We start from the raw sequence: 18248 nt of genomic DNA, 5'->3' as shown, positions 1-18248 counted from the left end.
GGAACTTTAATGGAAGTTTGGAAGGCTGATAACTTGAAGAGTCCTAGACTGAAGCAGAGAAGTTTTTTGGGTAGTAATCATTATGCTTTCTTAGTATTATGGAAATACTGAAGCAAATATGCTACAGCATACTGAGTTTACAACAGCCGTACGGTTACCATGAAGATTTAAGAACAACATTTGAGATTATTCTTTGACTATAGGTTTGGACTTCATGTGCACATGGCACATTGTGCTTCAATGCTAGTAAGTACATAATTTTAAGAGTAAAATAGTAGGAAGAATACTTAGAATTAAGACTAACACACTAAGTTATCTGGATGAGAGGGAGAACAAAGCAAACTATAAAATAAGACAGTATTTATTCTGTATTATCAGAATAAAGGCAAGAAGGTAGATGGTTAAATCTTTTTGTAATCCTTGTTTTTAATTAAAAAGCCATCACATACCCAAACCATACCATATTACTGCTACCAGCAGATTCAATGATACTGTGTTATCCCAGAGTCGATTTAAATAGTTATTTCCCTTGTGAAAATTAATTTAATATGAAAGTATGTTTAAGAGGGTAATCAAATGGCTGCTTTGTGACCTGTGTAAAAGTGAATGCATGATAATCTGCTAGTTCCTAGTGAGCAAACGTTTACTTCACAAAAACAGTAACCACCGCTGTTATCTAAAGAATTTCCAAGAAGAGACTAAGCCACAAGAAATAAGCCATTTCCCTGTAGCTTCCAGACAAGAGCAAGCAGATTACAAGCTGTCACTGCTAGCAGCTACGCATTACTTGTGTGAACAGCGTCAGTCTGTAGCAATGACAATATAGCCTTTTCTTGTACCTCTAACTTCAGCAAAAATAGCTTCATGAAAGTACAGAAAAATTGAAGGAAACACGCAAATGCTCAGTTACTACCACAGAATAACCAGAGCTATTTTCATAGGTGTTGTAAGTAGAAAAATACTGAAGTTACATCATCATAGATGACATTACATGTACTCACATGATTGAGAAATTTGCTGTCTTTGGTAGCCCATCCTATCTGCATCACTCCCGAAGTAATGACTGTAACTTCATAGTACCAAACTCCAGAATCGACACAGAACGTACATCTAACGCTTTCAAAGGATGAGGCATCGCATCGAGCCTACCAAAACCAACCCAAAAGTTAAGTTTCTACAAAATTAGCATTCAAACAAGCCCCTTTCTTCCCTGGATAAAGTTTCTTGCATATAAGAATACACCAGCATAATTTTAGAGGCACTTCAGACAGAAAGTGACCTCTCTTTATAGCAATAATTGTCACCCGAACTAGCAAGTAAGCAAGACAGAAAATTGTTCAGTGGTAAGCCACAGGAAAAGAAAAAACACAGTAACAAAACATAGAGTGTTGACAGAGTCAATTTAAAGATTTAAAGACTAAGACAACCAGGACAGGAAGACCTAAGTCATCGGCTGTTAGCTGACTCCTGGTACGAAGGACGGAGAGGTGTTCCACGTTACATGAATTAAAACAGTAACAGAGGAAGGAAAAAACCATACGGCTGAGACAAAAATCCTACTGCTATGGGCTTTTCAAGACTAGACAGGACAAACAATAGGAATTATACTTTGTGAACAATTTCAGACAAAGTAAGCGAAAAGCCAGCTGACTTAAGAATCCTCCTCACTTTTCTGAGGTTTTGGGGCACAGATACAGGTGTTACTTTACCATGAACTTTTCTACAATTGAGATCAGTGTAGCGATGTTACAACCCTCTGACAAAGCAAGTTTTCTATACAAAGCTGGCAGAGAACTTTGATTCATTCTAGGAAATCACAGGAGCAAGTAGCAAACAAAAATAGTTAAAACCCGTCTTTTCCTTCAGACTCCTCCTTAGGCGGAAATCATGAAGTGACATCCTACCTCTAATCCATGTGGCGAGATCTTCAGATATTCACTGACATCGTTACTGTTCAGCATAGCCCTAATGTTGGTCAAGTCAACCTTCTCATATGTAAACTGCCTGCCTTCTTTTAAAACTGCAAAATAAAACTAGTTTTAATCACTGCTGCAGCAAATCCTCATTTTAAATGTTTCACACAGTGGCAAGCAATCTCTCTAGGATCCAGTTAATTTTTGGCATAACTGAATGAAATATTGATATTTTGCCTGCATGAAAACAGCATCACTTCCAATACACCGTGTGTTAGATATCCTCTAAACGTGAGAACACGACCTATACCTCTGACTAGAGCTCCTACAATCTAATTACTACTTTCAGGAAACCCACAGGCAGATTTAAGGCATCCAAGTTCATACCACGATGCCACTGTTTCAGGATTTACCATTGTATTGTATATTCAGTTGGCAGAGTTTTTCTGATTCATCACAGTGGAAAAGATTTTGGGGATGGGGAAGAAGTGGAAGGGTAAAACAAGGATTTAAAGTTTTTTACCCTCTCATTTTCAGGTAGGAGATGAACTTGAACTGAGCTAAAGCAGCTCTTTCTCCCTGCATCCCCTTTTCACATGGAAGGATCAGAAGCATTTCTCTTGCCAGGTGTCAAATTGCTGACACATGCATGTTAATTTACAAATCAGAAATCTTATCTTAGGACCCTTCAGATAGCCCAAACTTGCTACAACACTTACACAGATGTTAGACGTTTACTAAACACAACTGACATTGGCCTTCCATAAGCTGGCTAAAGCCCCATAAAGCCCAACAAGGCCTTTTACCCAAATTTATCTAAAAGGCATTAGAAACTACAAGGTCCTTAGAGTTGCTTCACCCTTGAAATCACAACTGAACAAGCGATTTTGATGATTGTTAGTCATCCAAAAGGATAGATCTAGCAAAGTGCTTTGACAAACACTTCTCACTTTTGATCACAAGACCATATCTTTACTTTAAAAAGTCTTTAATAATTCTTTGAGACTGTGCACTGCTGGAGTATGATCACAGTAGTGACTGTCACCAGGATATGTCAGTAATCCAGCTGTTCCAGAGAGACAGAGCTGCACTATTTAGCTACTCAGCACGTCTGCTGAAGCGTGGGTTACAGGAAATACGGTGCAAAGAAGAATTTTCATTGCAGCTTCAACTGGCAGAGTACAAACCACTTCCTTTCACAAACATTTTCCTTGCCAAAATTTCCTTTCCATGCAATTACACTGGATTTATTTGCCCCTGTTTTTTTTTTTTCTGAAGGAGAGTGATTACAAATGCAGTCAGGTATGTTTACAATAAGTGCTTATACAAAACAAACACAAAGTAGTCCTCCATCTTTTTGGAGAAGTGATTAATATTAAATGAATGCATCCCTTTGTTATACCTACACAGATTGTCTAAACTCCACTGGGCACAGAATCCAACCTGGCGTTTTAAATAGTCTGGATTATCTGTCCATTTCTCTAGCAAGATCAGTTGGTCGCTAATGCACGATTCAGAAACTGTCATTTTATTTTCACCTGCAATTTAAGAGTAAAAAAGAGTAATTGCTAGAAACTAGGGATAAGTTAAAAATAGCAACATTCTACAAATGCAGTAGAACCCCTCCCCATCTTTAAACCTCAGTATTACGAACAGCATGAAATTCTTTCCCCAAGCAGACGTGAAATTAACTTAGCACTCAGATATACCACTTCTAAGCATGGAGCTGCATCATCAAGAGACTATTAGATCACGGCTGTTCTCCAACTCTCTAATACAGATTTATTTCTTTTCAAGTAACAAAGGTCTCATGTCGTAAGTCTTTATGTAGCAATTTCTAAGCTGAGGAGGACTGAGTTTCAGCAAATCTCTTAAGGGTTCATGGGTGGGGGTGTCATTAAAGCAATAAATCTTTTTTCCTGCCTGCAAACACCCAATCATAGCTGTTCTCCATCTCTAATACAGATTTATTTCAGTGACAAAGGCCTCATGTCATAAGTCCTTCTACAGCAATTTCTAACTGGGAAGGACTGCACTAAGTATTCAACAAGTATCTCAAGGGTTTTAAGGGGTAGAGGGATATCACTAAAGCAATAAATACTACTTCTTACCTATGAGCGGACAAACATTTCTCTTCTATATTTGTGTTTCCACCAATCCAGTCTCTCTCATGCTCACCAGTGTTATCAGATGAAGCAAGTGACAATCATGCAGCAGAAGCCATAGTATGACTGTTAAGAGCAGTATCAGGCTGATACTTACTTGTTTGTGCAAACTTCTCCAGTGCTATTAGTGCAAAAAGCATCACTGTCGGATGGGACTGGAAGTTCTAAACATGGGCAGTAAGAAAAGTTATTTAATAAATACCCAGGACAGACGGATAGGAAAAGCTGTTAGTCTGTCACAGAATGCTTTAGGTTGAAAGGGACCTCCAAAGCTCCTCTAGTCCACCCTCCTGTGGAGAGCTGGTTCGAGTAGATCAGGCTGCTCAGTGCCTTGTCCTATTGACTTCTAATTATCTCCAAGGATGGAGATCCCACAGACTCTCTGGAATCTCAGCTTCCTATAACATACGTTACTAGTATTTACCAAACATGACCCTAACTTTTCACAATAATAAAAAAAATAAGTTGCATTATAATTGCTATGTAGGGATACATACAAAAAGATCAAAGACACTTACCAAGCTGTGAAGTAAATATTCCAATATGCCTGGGCTGAGTAAGCCTATACTTGCAGGACCTACAACAACATTAAAAATTAAATTAATCCATGGGAACTACCATATACTCATCATTGCACAGATCTTTTAAACACAAGGCAACAAATTAAAGAACATCCAAGAACTTTGCAGCAAGGCAGGACTATACTATAGAACAATTATCATTGTTCCCAGTCAAATATTTGCTATACATTTAATAATTACACAGTTACTGGCAAATTCCAAACATATTCAGTTTACCTGCTGTAAATGGGTACAGAGTTCTAGCCACACTTCTGAGATTTTGAAGTAAGATGCCACCAGCCTCTGCTTAGCATTTTCATGCTCATTACTTTTGAAAAGAGACTGGCTCCTCTTTACTTCCAGAATCAAAGTATAAAGACCAGCTCCATTTATCAGGAGCCCAAAATAAGCAAAACTGAGCATCTAATATAGCCTACTTGATAGTTAATTATACAATTTGCAGCAGCACCATAGCAAAAAAAAAACACAAAATAAAAAAAAAAAAAAAAAAAAAGCCCTGAAATACTGCCTGCTTAATCAAGGGAGAGATACAAGGGAATCAAACTCTGGCATCCATGAACTCTAATGCATTGCAATGGGTTCCAACACAGCATTAACGTATTTGCTGCCTGAGCCGACAGAACGAGAACTGTTCCGTGACCCCTAAGGCGAAAGTAGATATACTAAGTCAAAATGAGAGACTGTAACAGGGTAAATGTATTTAGTACAAAAATGCTTCCTGTCCTTGTTCTTTACTTTTTTTGACAGAAATATTGAAATTATTTTTTAATAACCATTAGGTGATACCGGACAACCACTTTTTCCTCCTTTTCCTGTCTGCTTTCAGAAAAAGGAGCAAAAAACTAGGTACAAAACCAACCATCAGCAGGAAGGAAACTTAATCATCAGTTTCCAGCAGAGTACTAGAAATGACAAGGAATAAAAAGTTCTATATGAAAAGTCACCTTAAAATAGAATCCCAGCAATTTTCTTTTAAGTAACACAGAAGAGAGAATCTTTTCCGCTAACTACAATAGAACAATACATGTTTAGCGGAAAGAGCATCTTTCTCTTTTGTTTCTATACAGCCTCCAAGACTACTAATTTGATACTCCTGCCTCCTGGCTAAAGAATGACGTGTTCTCAGTGATTCACACACAGCCAGAGCAGGTCTACAGAAAAGACTGATTAGCAGTGCTAAGGCAATATACCATAAACAAACACTGATCCACAATCACTAACCACGCATCGGAAGGATCTGGTCTTTTTAAGTATCTGGGATTGTGAACGGCTCATCCAGACCCAAGCTAGTGACTGTTCAACATTTTAATCAAGCAGTAGACTCTTGTCACACCTGTCACACAAGGTCTTCCCTTGATGCAGAACATTATTCAGTTCTAAGAAAACATTTCTGAACTAGTCTGCAACGTGGGTGCTAAAGCAGAAGGTGCTTCAGCGAGCCAAATGCAAACTTTCAGAAGAATCCCACAGCTTTACCTGCTAACTTCTCTGCTAAGCAGCCCAGTACTGCAGTTGTATTCCGGTGTTTGGCAGGGTGACAAGCATCCTGGCAAGCAGCAGCTCCACTTAAATTTAATATTTCAGTTAGCTTTTGTAATGCATCCTGAAAAAGAAAAATCAGAAATCTCTTCAACATTGCTGACAGATAGAGTTTTCCCCCAACTCAATATAGTACAAAAAATTATTTTTACATTATATTACTAAAGTCAGCATCATATTACAGACAGCATGGGATGGTTATCTTCTAAGATAAGATGATAATAAAGAACAGATGGGAAGAGAAGTTCAACATACCCAAGAGTTGTAACTTTAAAATTGCCACCAGGTTGTTGATCATTGTTGTGATCAACAACTCGGGACACTTCTGGACACGCAGAAGTGAGCTACCTATAGCAATAGGAACTAGAATGGTAGACAAAGGCAAACAATACCAATCAGCACATATGGCACTACTGCCATCTAATCTGTTTCGAGTGTCCTAAAACTCACACCCTTTCCAAAAGAAAAGGGCTGGTTTAGACTTACGAATTCAGGAATAGAGAGACATGCCCCAAAAAAAAGAGCCTACATCCCCATCGTAAATTTAGGATGCTGTCAGCTTTACAGGACATCATAAATGGTATTCTTGAGAGCATAAATAGCCTTCTGTAGTCACAGTAGTTTAGGAAGTAACCAGTGAGGATAATAAACCTAAAATGCCATGCTTTGACTTGCTTCATTCAGGCAGTATGGTATGGATAAGATTCAAGATAGATCTAGAGCATACCCTCCATTTTGAGAGTAGTTAAGGGTTAATCTAGAGCCAGAACAAGTTATCCCACAGGGAGAACCCCAGCCCACAAAGTTCAAAATCCCCCTCAGATTTCCAGACTTCATGACAGTTTCAGCTGATTCAGATTGAAACTGCATAATCTCAGGCTAGGATCTAATTAAAATAGAATAACTCCTCATATTGAAGTCATCAGCAGGCCATTTGGAGAAAAAATGAGTACCGCTCAAGTTGAATATATGTTTTTTTGAATTGTGTTCTGAGCCACACTGAAATCAGTTTACTGCGCTAGAGTCTGAGGTTTGTACAGAGATAACACTGAAAAGCAGTTATGTTCCCAAAAGAAAAGCCACAAACACAGAACTGATGAACAGGACTGACGCTAAGTGGAAAGAATAGAGAAAGAAGAAAGGATGACTGAGCCACAGACTTGGGATGGAAAAGCCTCACTAAAATTAGACTCCTGACATACTCTGATACTGCTTTTAGCCATTATTAGAACAGTCACAGAGAACAACTATTCTGAGTTAAAGACTTTATAGAATAAACAGTTTACTGCACTGCCATTTTAACTTTATGGACTTTATAGCCTACAATAACAGAAAATGAAATACAGCCTGCTGCTGTTCTCCAGACTTAAAACCCTTAAGACCAAAAACTTAAACTTACCCTGAATGGAAAGAAAATGAACAGCAGCAAACACTTTACTAGGCTGCATGTGACCAGCAGATCCCACAACTGCAGCTCCTTGTGCCGTAAAGAGATTGCATAGGAAAAACCCCCTCTGTGCACCCCAGAAACAGGCATCTTATTCCTTTTGTCTTGTTAAGGTCAACTATTTCATAGCTAACTCCTTAAAATTAAAGTACCTAAATAAGAGTAGCGTGGCTTTTGAAAAACAAATAATTTGATTGCCAAGTACATTGTATAGCCGAACAAAAAATACAGAATCACTCTTCATATGGTGCATTCACAGTGGTCTCCATTTCCTGATTTCTTTTTCAAAGCAGGCAAAATTTCTAGTCATAGCTTTGTTTTCAATATCATTTTGCAGTCTATGTGACAGTCTGCACAACATTTAACTTGTTCAAAAGTCTCAGATTACTTTAATCAACAGCCTAGAGGAAAAAAACCCTCACTTCAGGTAGTCGGAGAGCTTGACTAGCTCTCCAGCCACTCACACATTTATGTAAGACAAGAAGCTACCAGCTTTTTATATCCCTAAGAATGCAAACTGAAAACTAAAATTGGCAGCATAAGAAGTAGATTGATAAATGAAAGCTGCAGTGATGTCGTCATCAATTTCTGATGAAATGAGATCATGACAAGCATTTGAAGACAGACAAGTTCTCTGTACAATCATCACGTTTAAAGGGATTCAACAATGGTTAGCATCTTGAAGCACTTGAGGCTCTCACTAGAACACCCGCACCAACGCAGTGTGAACACCTCAGGTCATCTTTCCACCCAAAAACCAGATTAGTGGTCAGTAAAAAAAAATAAGTATTCAAGTTTGCCAAAACTGCATCTAGATATTTTGTAGTTAAAAAAATGTCATTTGTTTAACTTACCACACCCACTTGTGTTGCATTCCTTACGTGCAGGGCAGGAACAAATTCAATAGTGACTTGTAAATGCGCAGCTTTCAGAACTTGAGAACAAAACAGCGGAACTTGTACTGCTTTTGTAGCATCTGTACACCCTCACTGCACAGCATGCATGTACCACATGGCAGGGGAGGACAGCAAGAAAAGCAGCTAAAGACCAAAGGCCTCTTGTTCTTCCCCATAGACCAGATTTATCTTTTTTTTTTCCCCCCCTACAGTGCTTCTAGCATTAAGTAGCAATTAGATACCAAGCCACCACAAATTACTCAGAGTTGCAAGTTACACCCATTTTCTGAACAGCTAACAGTCTTGCATCACTGGTGAAACCCACCCAGAAGCTATCATGGGTGTGGCGACCACGAGTAACTGAAATTCAGCCACAGAAATACATACGCTTTAGACTCACTTTTGTTGGCAGTGGACATTCATCAAGTAGTAGCGTTATAACAGCTGGTCCAAGGGGATCTTCTAATGGAATAACTCTAATTAAAGACTGGACAACTTCCAACCAGCCTTCATCTGTCAACCACAAAACAGAAGTAACGCTCAGAATTAACACTGCGATTCTGAAGTGTTCAAAATACATCCATAAATGTAAATTGAAAAATCCTCAAAATTACCCAGCGAGTTTACAGACACTAGGAAAAAGGAAAAAACCCAACAGTTTACTTTTTACATCACCGTCTTAGTTTGCAATAGTTTAGAAGTTTAAATTCAAGGAGAAAAAAAAAGAGTTTACAGCAGCTTGGGTAACAGTGAACACCTCTGTTGTTCAGAGGAGAACGAAGAGAGAAAAAGCTGGAGAACAGCCTCGCCCAGGCCAGAGCATTCTCTAGTTCCCACTAGTATTAGGAAGGAACACACTCATGACCAGTACGGACAAGCACTTTGTTCCAGTGTGATACTCAAGAGTTCAGTGCCCAATGTCAACTCTTAAGTGTTAAATGCTGCATCCACGATGACACTGAAGAAATATTTCTTCTAGCCAGAATCAGAGCACTCTTCTTGAACTCCCAGGCCAGAGCATTCTCTAGTTCCCACTAGTATTAGGAAGGAACACACTCATGACCAGTACGGACAAGCACTTTGTTCCAGTGTGATACTCAAGAGTTCAGTGCCCAATGTCAACTCTTAAGTGTTAAATGCTGCATCCACGATGACACTGAAGAAATATTTCTTCTAGCCAGAATCAGAGCACTCTTGAACTCCCTCAAGTAACATGGGCCTCAGAGGAACTGCATTAGCTTGTCCCATGCCTGGTGGTCTACAGAAAATTTCCTTTCATAAGGAACAGCTCTCACTGTTTAATGAGTAGAGAAGGGCTTCTACTCGCAAGCAAACAACAATCCGCATATAAGATGTTAAGCTACTAATAAAGTAAATAGATTTGGATTTACAAGAAAGTAGTTCCCTTAGAAGCGACAATAAAGGTAGAGCCTGTATCTGCATACAAGCGAGTGAGGCTGAAGAGACTTAGTGCTCCCTTCAACAATGACAAGTAAATATAAGTAACACATTGGGGTTTGAGTTTTGTTAGCACATTTCCCTGAAAAACATTTTACTGAATTGCTGTAATGTCTAATCAGGTTAATTTATTTTGATATAGAAATACATTTCCTAAGACCAGTACCAACTCTACTAAGAGAGACAAAAATTCACCTAAGCCAGAAATTTGGTGGAGGTCTTGAGCTGGGAGAACTTCTCCTACTGTAACAAAGATAAAACAGCCCTTGCACAAACACGGCTCATCTTGCAGGAGTACTTAGGGACAGGGCTGGAACAACCACATCAATAAAGCAGAGGTCTAAGGACAGCAAAACCCAAAACAAAAATTACGTACTATTTGCCAACACTGGAGCACGTGGGTTTAAACCATGTCTACATACATATATGGGTTGTTTCTGCCTTACTGCAAACAGACATTCTTTGTGGCTTACGGTTTAATGCCATTACAATGTGTTTCAGGCCATCCGTTGGCTGCTTCTGAGAGTTCACGTGGGAAGTTTAATGGAGTTCAAAAAAACTCAGGCAAATGCAATGAGCTCAGTGAAGCTTCTGAAGGGCAGAACTGTGTTTTGGATCCCACATCCCTAGAGCTACAGCAAGTCATAACACAGACTGCTAGCATGTATTTTCCTTCGCAAAGAAAAGCAGCGGGGGTTTTTTTTGCTTTGGAGTCACAACTGAAATGCCCAACACAGTGCCTTGATACCTGTTTCTGCCATTTCATGCAACGTGATCATTGAATAAGGAGGCTCCTGGTCACTGAAAGAGATATTACACAGGTCAAAATTTATGCACAATCATCAACATAATACACCGAATAAAATGGTAATACACAGACAGAAAATGAATCCAGTAAGTATTTAACAAAAGGAAGTTACGTAGGCTGCAGACTGCTAATGCCATTTTCACATCTGAAACACAGATGGGATCTGAGCCTTCCTCTGGCTCAAAGTCAACATCTGCCTATCTGCACTAGCTGATAAATGAAATGGTGATCCATATCTGCATGTCTAAAAGCTGAACATAATGCTTAGGCTTAGTGCTATTCATCAGCAGGGTTCCTCGGAGTACATAACAAGAGACTGTATGTCAGGGGTCATGAAGTGAACCAAGAGTGGGGCACAAGGGACATAGCTTAAACATGATGTTTTCCCAGAAATTCTCTACTAAATATATAAATATTTAAAAAAAAAACCAAAACAAACCACAAAACTTAAAGGCAAGCCACCTAACAGCATCATAGACTTCAAACTTATTGACAAGAGCTGCAAGAAATAGTTAAGGCAGTTTAACAGAAGATATTTAACCCAATTCCCTTTCCAATATGAAAAACATAGAAAGTCCAGTTAGATCAGTTCCTCAGTCTGGTTTGCTGGAGCAGGGACAAGAAGCTCTGGCCAGGTCTGTTTATCTGAACAGGCACTGCCATTGAAAGTACTTAAAGCAAGATCTCAAAATCCTATTCAGGACTTCCAGGTCCAGAAAAAGCTTATGCAGCAGCATGTCCTAAATGCTTTATTCAGTGCTACTTAGGCACTGCAAACTAACCCCAGGCTTGGAATGATATGTTCCACACTCAATTTCTATCATACAGCTCTGAAATGAAATTGGAAATGTGAAATACAGATGAATTTTAGAAAATTTCAACACAGATTAATCATGCAGATAATAAAACTACCTACTCTGGGAGGATTAATTAGAAGAGGAAAAAAATCAGTCAGTTTTGACTAAAAATATACGATGTAAATACGTGCTTTTCTTAGCAAAGAATTAACACATTCTTAAATGTTTCCACAAGAAAATGCTAAAGTGAAGTTTAACCCATTTTTATATTGCTGTAACATTTGAAACAAATAGTATTATTTTTCTTTCCTCCAAGCATCTCTTTGCCTTTCTTCTGGAAACTAATCTCCCCAGCAGGAAAAAGTGTGATACTGCAAGCAGAATTACCTCAAGAGAAAGGATGTAAAGACTCAAAGAAGGAAAAAAAAAAAAAATACCATAAGGACAAGTAAATACTATGATAAAAAAGGATGACATTTTTATCAGCAAGACTTCTGATTCTGTCACGGGTAGTACGCGTTAGCAGTACGGCACTGAGCAAGGAGAGTCCTGTCCCATGGATTTGACATTTTAACCGCTTAATTTCCAAACATCCCCTCCAGCACACACCTTCCTCATTTGGAAACAAAACAGTCATTTTGCTAATGTCTTAATTTGCAAAGCAGCACTTCATATAAACTGCAAAAATTAGTACTTATCCTTCTGAGGCTAGGAAATGAAACTTAACTCCTTTCCTTCTAGAAAGGAGATATCTCTAGATATGAGAGGAAAAAAAAGCAGTTGCCAGATATGTTTTAGGTCTGAACTTTGAGATTTGATAAAACAAAACAACAACAAAAAAAAACCAACAAGAAAACCCAAACAAATAGCAAACAGGGAAAGCAACTGTTCATTGCAGATCACAGTATAACAACTTAATTTACAATTCATCTCAGAGTGTTCCCATGTATTAACTTTCAGTATAGAGTTCTGAAAAAAATTGTCAGAAAAAGGGTTTTGCCTTCCGTTCTTTAGACCGCTGTCTTTCGCTCTTTAAGGCTGTATTATCACACTGAAGCCCGCATTTCCAACCTGCTGTTAGTTTTGGTTTACATGGTTGCATTTTAGTTTGACTTTATTCTTGCACATTTTTTGATGTGAAAAGAGATTTGTCAGCTTCCCTACCATTTCCTTCAGTTGTGGTGTTTTCAAAACTGAAAAATCAGGCTCTAGGCGGAACAGGTGATAATGGAGCATACTTATTCCTACAGTCTCTCACTTATGCTGAAAACCAGGATTTCCAGACATGAATTTTTTTTTTCCTCCAAGTGAGCATTCCTATTAATCTAAAAAGGGCTATCATTAGCTTCAAGTCTAGCAGAAAGGCTCCTTAAACTTTTTTCAGACACATTTAGATAGTTTGCCTCGTGAAAAGACCCTCCATTATTCATAGCCATGGGTCTTTGTCTTATCTGCAAGAACTTGTAATATTTAGCTGTGTTATAAAACTGGCTGTGTCTTACCAACTGCCTTAATATGAAGCAAGGGAAACCAGTATACCAGTACGGCCCACTTTTGGGCTCTCCAGGACAAGACAGACATTGCTATAAGGGAACATGTCTAGCAGAGGGCTTCCAAGATGGTTGAGGGCTGGAGAACATAACATACAAGCAGAAGCTAAGAGAAATAGGTTTGTTCATCCTTAAGGGTGGGTAGTGGAAAGGAGGAGAAATCATATTGCTGTCTGCAACTACGTAATGGGAAAGAGCAGAGAGGACAGAGTCAGGCTCTTCTCAGAGGTGCACAGCAACAGGACAAGAGGCAACAGGGGTGCGTTGGAACATGGGAAACTCCAACTTTTAAAAATATTTGCTTATTTAAACCATGGGGGTGGTCAAACACCGGACCAGGGACCCAAAGAGGTGGAGAATCTCTATATTCTGAAGATGTTCAACGCTTGACTGGGCAAGACCCTGAGCCACCTGCTCCCGCTAGACCTGGGTTTTAAGCAGGAGGCTGGAGTGGATGAGCGTCAAGAGGTCCCTTCCAACCTATGTGATTATGTGAGTCTAAGAAAGTATTTGACTGGAGTCTGTATGAAAAACACATACAGTAGCTTTAGGAATTTGTCAGAAACGGGACTCCAGGATCAGTGAAATAACTATGTTTATTGTCCCTCAGTAGCATAGGAAAGTGCTTACAAGATTATAAAACCGATTGCAAGACCCACAGGAACAGGATCAACTATGCACAAAAGCGTTGTGAAGCAGCTTAAGGAGCTGAACTTAGGGGAAAGGGGAAGGCATGCGAGATTAGGGAGAGACTTTCAAAAAAAATTTGCCATGATTTTAACTTAATGATTTGAAGACAGACCACAAAATAAAACCTGTTTAAAAACCCTCTTAGATTTAAATGTTTAGGAAAAAAGTATGTCCTGATATTTCCATTTAAAGCATTTTACAACAGGAAGGCAAACTCTTCCTCTGTAGGCACATTCCAGAGTAAGAGGCAAGTATATGAACAAGGCTCACTTATCCTGAGCCTCATCCACCTTAAACCCCAGCTGTGAAGCTACAATAGTGTTTTTCCTTCTGTTTTGGCCTTTCCAGTTCCTAGCCTGCACCTAACCCAGAAGGTGATGAGCTAACTTAACGCATAATTTTTAAGGTCCTTTTAAAGCTTTGTAGAAAGCAACACAAAACCAAAAAAAAAAAAAAGATGCATCCATAAATATCCCCCACACCCTTAATGGATGCTTCGAGCATGCAAGGAATGCAATACTGGGATCATGAGTTGAACAGCCACAACACACGGTCTTTAAAGAGTAGTCAGACTTATAACTGGAAAGAAAACCTCAGTCTGTTTATACAAGCTAACAAAGATCAAAGCTCTCGGTTTTGCTTAACCATTTTCCAAAGAAGTAAATACAGCCTGAAAACAGAAATCTTGCACAACAACCAATTTTTAGGATGGAAGTTCCCAAACTCTGGAGTGTTCATTGCTTCCTAAACTGCATATCTATGCCAGGTAAGAAATACTGAGCACACTCCTCATCCCACCTGGGTGTAGGCCCATACAGGAACTGCAAGAATACTGCTCAGCTCCTGGAAGAGTCTGTACCTGGGCACTCAGGAGCTACTTCTATTACCTAGGAAAGGTGCTCCTCTCCTAAGCTTCCAGATGGAAACACGTGGCTGCTTCAGGGAGGGTCAGGTGTAGATCGGTGAGAGGATGGAGTCACAGTTTGAGAGAAGACAAGAACATTTTCATTCATGTTGAATTATTCCTTGAGGAGGTACTTACTTATCTACTAACGTCCGAATTACAGCCAGTGTGTCAAGTACTAGCCCATCCACATTCTGTTTTTTCCTTCTTGGTTCATGAGGCCCTCGACCTCTCCTGGGTGGACGGACAGGGTCCCTTGGGTGGCTTCTTGCTTCAGGTACGTGTACTCTACTGTTCTCTGTTTGCCGACTCTGAGATTCCACGTTGTCTTCTGCTCCGCTGTCATCACGGCAAACACATGAGTTTCCCATATTGCTAGTCCCCAAGGCTCCCAGTAGGCGGGGAATGTGGTGCTCTAGAGTCAACAGTAAACCTTGAAAAAGGCTTCTGCTAGCATAGAACACAACCAAAGCAACTACAATCATCTAGAAAGTTTTAGGAGTAATGTTTGTGTGATCCTGAATGGTGATTTTTTTGCATTATAAGCGTTGCTACCAGCTGGAATGTATGGGAAGTTGGAGACTTAGTTTCCGATATAATCAGTTATAATACACATTGGTCATCCAGAAGGAGGTCTGAAAAAGCAAACCCAAAACAAGAGTCAGTATTACTATTCCTAATGAATAACAGAAGGATTCCTATTTTAGTAAACAGAATCAGTCTCGGTGAATAAAGCACCTAGGAAACATAAGGTTTGTACCTGAAGTCTATTGTGGGACGGGGGAAAGGAAGGAAGAGGAGGAGTAGGAAGTTCACTGGGGAAGTAGCTTCCGCCCACACACCATTCCTTTCTACACTACCTATTATTTCTCAGTTCTTCCATGGTTTTTGGATGCAGAGGAACAACTTTGTCCTTAAATCTAGCACACTTTAAGTGGTAAGTATTAACAGTTTCATTTGTTCTTTACCCCTTATAGAGACATACTGCTCAAGCCGTGCCTTTACTTAAGGCTGCACATTTAAGGTTCTCATTTCACATCAGGAATATTCAGTGTCATTTCCAGACTCACTCTACAAAATATCATCTCAACAAACAATAGATTTAACAGTGAACTCTGTGTTTAACCCATCTGCGCATAAACACGTCTTTTTGGAACGTGCCTACATCAACTGAATTCTCACCCAAAGAAGCACAAAGTACTGACCCTGAAATAAACAGGAATTACAGATGCCATTTTAATGCCTACAAATCTAACTGGGATTTTGAAAGGGGTGTTTTCTGTGCAGGTTGTATGCTTGTTCGGCCCTAGCGTCAACCCACTCTTCCCCTTTTGGGTATTCAGGACTGTTTCAGTCATTCTTTTGTTCTTGATTCAAATGGTTTGGATCAAATACAGGCCCACTAGTAACTGGGATTGTAGGGCAGTCCCTCGGAATCACAGAATTGAGAATGCTAGAAAGAGCAAAAGGATTCAAAACCCTGCCTCGTTACAAGTTATTTTTCAAGCCATAGGGTACATTTCTATAGAACGTTATGTAACATCTCAGCTAAAATAAAGCCCTTCAAAAGACACCATTTCACCACTTATGCACTTCAAGAATGCCAGAATAAATAAGTAACTTTTAAGACTAAACTCATGTTATTCTTTTAAGAATCAAGTTTAACATTTAAGCTAGAAATTATGGTGAATATCCTGTAACAGGTTATTACTATTCTACAGTTATTAAATAATCTATTTATAAACAGCAGACATGTAGCATCATAGAATTAAAAGAAAGTCAAAGACAGTTGCCACCTTTCAAATATGAAAGGCTCCCTACCATCGGAGCCAACTGGCAACTGTGCAATTGCTGGCTGCCAACTGGGACAAGATCCTACCAACATTATTTGGGAAGCCAGACACTGGTCATATGAGCGTGTCTCTGGATGTACAGCTGTCACTGGAAAAGCACTGCAAACAAGCTCTCACAGACGCTTCTGTAGGTTTGAAGTACATTATCTTCTTTTAGCATGATGAAGAGTTCAGTATTAAGAAATTAACTGAAGGCTAACTTGGGGGGGCAATCCCTCAAGGGATATTAATTGCAAAAAAATACAAGATCTTGACTTCTGGTTCAAGAAATTCCTAAACCACAGATCATTAAAAGGGTTTCAGCATCACAACAACATCACATCACAACATGCTTGCCTTATTCTCTAAGCAGTTTGACCACAACAAGAGGTGGGACACCAGGCTCAGGAGTCCTTCCATGTGAGCCAATATAGCTGTTATCTTCTCAGTCAGCAAGTAAAAAGTAGATGTGTGGGTGGCAATACAGATTGCATAGATCTTAAACGGAATTGTGTAAGATCACAATTGGTTCAAATGACTTTAAAAGGTTGGGAGGTTTTTGGTTGGTTGTTGGTTGGTTGTTTTTTTTTTTTTTTAAAGAAGAGCTAGTTATATAAAATGCAAAACATATCTTTCGAAGGAAAAAAATATGCATCTATTTATGAATCCAGATCATTTAAGAGTATTTTAGTAACTTATGTTAGCTTTAGTTAACTTTAGTAACTTTATGTTACTAAAAATGTAAAACTGCATTGTTAGTGTGTTACAGATTTAGAATCTGAATTTAGTTAAGCTGTTCTGTAACTTAAGAAAACGTTAACACAGTGAATCTACTCTGTCATCAAAACGAGTAGGGAAAAGCTGTATTTTAGGCATGAGTAAGAACCTACCTAAGGAAACAAAAATAGACAGAAGTCAAGATCAAAACTGATTATTGAAACCTAGTTTTTTCTGTTTGACAATTTAAAGCATGATTAGAAACAAGCGATTATGATCAACTCACCCTTAAGTATGTTTGGTTCAGGAACAGTTGGGCTTGCTCACAAAGCGCTGTAACCAAAGTGGACTGTACTTCTTCAGGGCACAGATGCAGTTGTATCTGGAAAAGCAGCACTCTATGAGCCTTTATCGTGGGCAGTGAGTCTTTACGGTTGACTCTGCTTTCACTTTTAGGAACTACGCTGAAGAGTCCCTGAAGACAGAGGGAAAAGAAAGAACAACTCACTTGGAAACTTTTTTTTTTTAAAGACTTTGTCTAAGAAGAAAAAAAAATTCAAGGAGCAAAACAAGAATATCACAACAGCAGTATCGAGATAGGCCAAGATAAGCCTCTTGTCCTACCTGGCAGGATATACTTAAAGCCGGGCATAACAGCAAGCATACGATAACAGACAAATAGGCTCTTTCCTAGTGCATTCACCCAGGAGTCAATAGCTCAGTCTCCTGAGACAAAGGCCACACGTTTGTTTTGCTGTTAAAGCACAGCTAAAGAGAACTAATCTTTCATAATCCATTTAAATTCTTTTTCAGTAGATACACAGCTAAGAGTCTCTGCAACTGGTTTTAAAATTTAGCAGTCTCCCATTATAATGTTGGGACCAATTGTTGACCAAAGTATACTAGTTTTCTTAAAAATTAGGCTATTGGAGAATTCAGTGTGGTTTGTGA

The 18248-nt window shown here is 39.1% G+C and overlaps 1 protein-coding gene across 1 annotated transcript in view; it reads right to left on the bottom strand.

The window, feature by feature from the left end:
• Positions 1-17769, bottom strand: part of RSPRY1 (ring finger and SPRY domain containing 1) — a 27323-nt gene extending 9554 nt beyond the window's left edge. The window contains exons 1-10 of the mRNA XM_019474991.1: positions 17584-17769; positions 14887-15383; positions 10748-10800; positions 8942-9054; positions 6136-6262; positions 4597-4655; positions 4176-4242; positions 3320-3451; positions 1905-2020; positions 1002-1145 (exon numbers count right to left, since the gene is read on the bottom strand). Of these exons, the coding sequence (XP_019330536.1) occupies positions 1002-1145; positions 1905-2020; positions 3320-3451; positions 4176-4242; positions 4597-4655; positions 6136-6262; positions 8942-9054; positions 10748-10800; positions 14887-15233 (1158 nt within the window). The 5' untranslated portion in view covers positions 15234-15383; positions 17584-17769. The remainder of the gene's footprint in view (positions 1-1001; positions 1146-1904; positions 2021-3319; positions 3452-4175; positions 4243-4596; positions 4656-6135; positions 6263-8941; positions 9055-10747; positions 10801-14886; positions 15384-17583) is intronic.
• Positions 17770-18248: the final 479 nt, after the last annotated feature.

This window comes from Aptenodytes forsteri, unplaced genomic scaffold, assembly GCF_000699145.1.
Source record: "Aptenodytes forsteri isolate BGI_AS27 unplaced genomic scaffold, ASM69914v1 Scaffold14, whole genome shotgun sequence".
NCBI classification, from domain to species: domain Eukaryota; kingdom Metazoa; phylum Chordata; class Aves; order Sphenisciformes; family Spheniscidae; genus Aptenodytes; species Aptenodytes forsteri.
The sequence above is the reverse complement of the archived record's forward strand: the minus strand, read 5'-3'. Positions and strand labels throughout refer to the sequence as shown.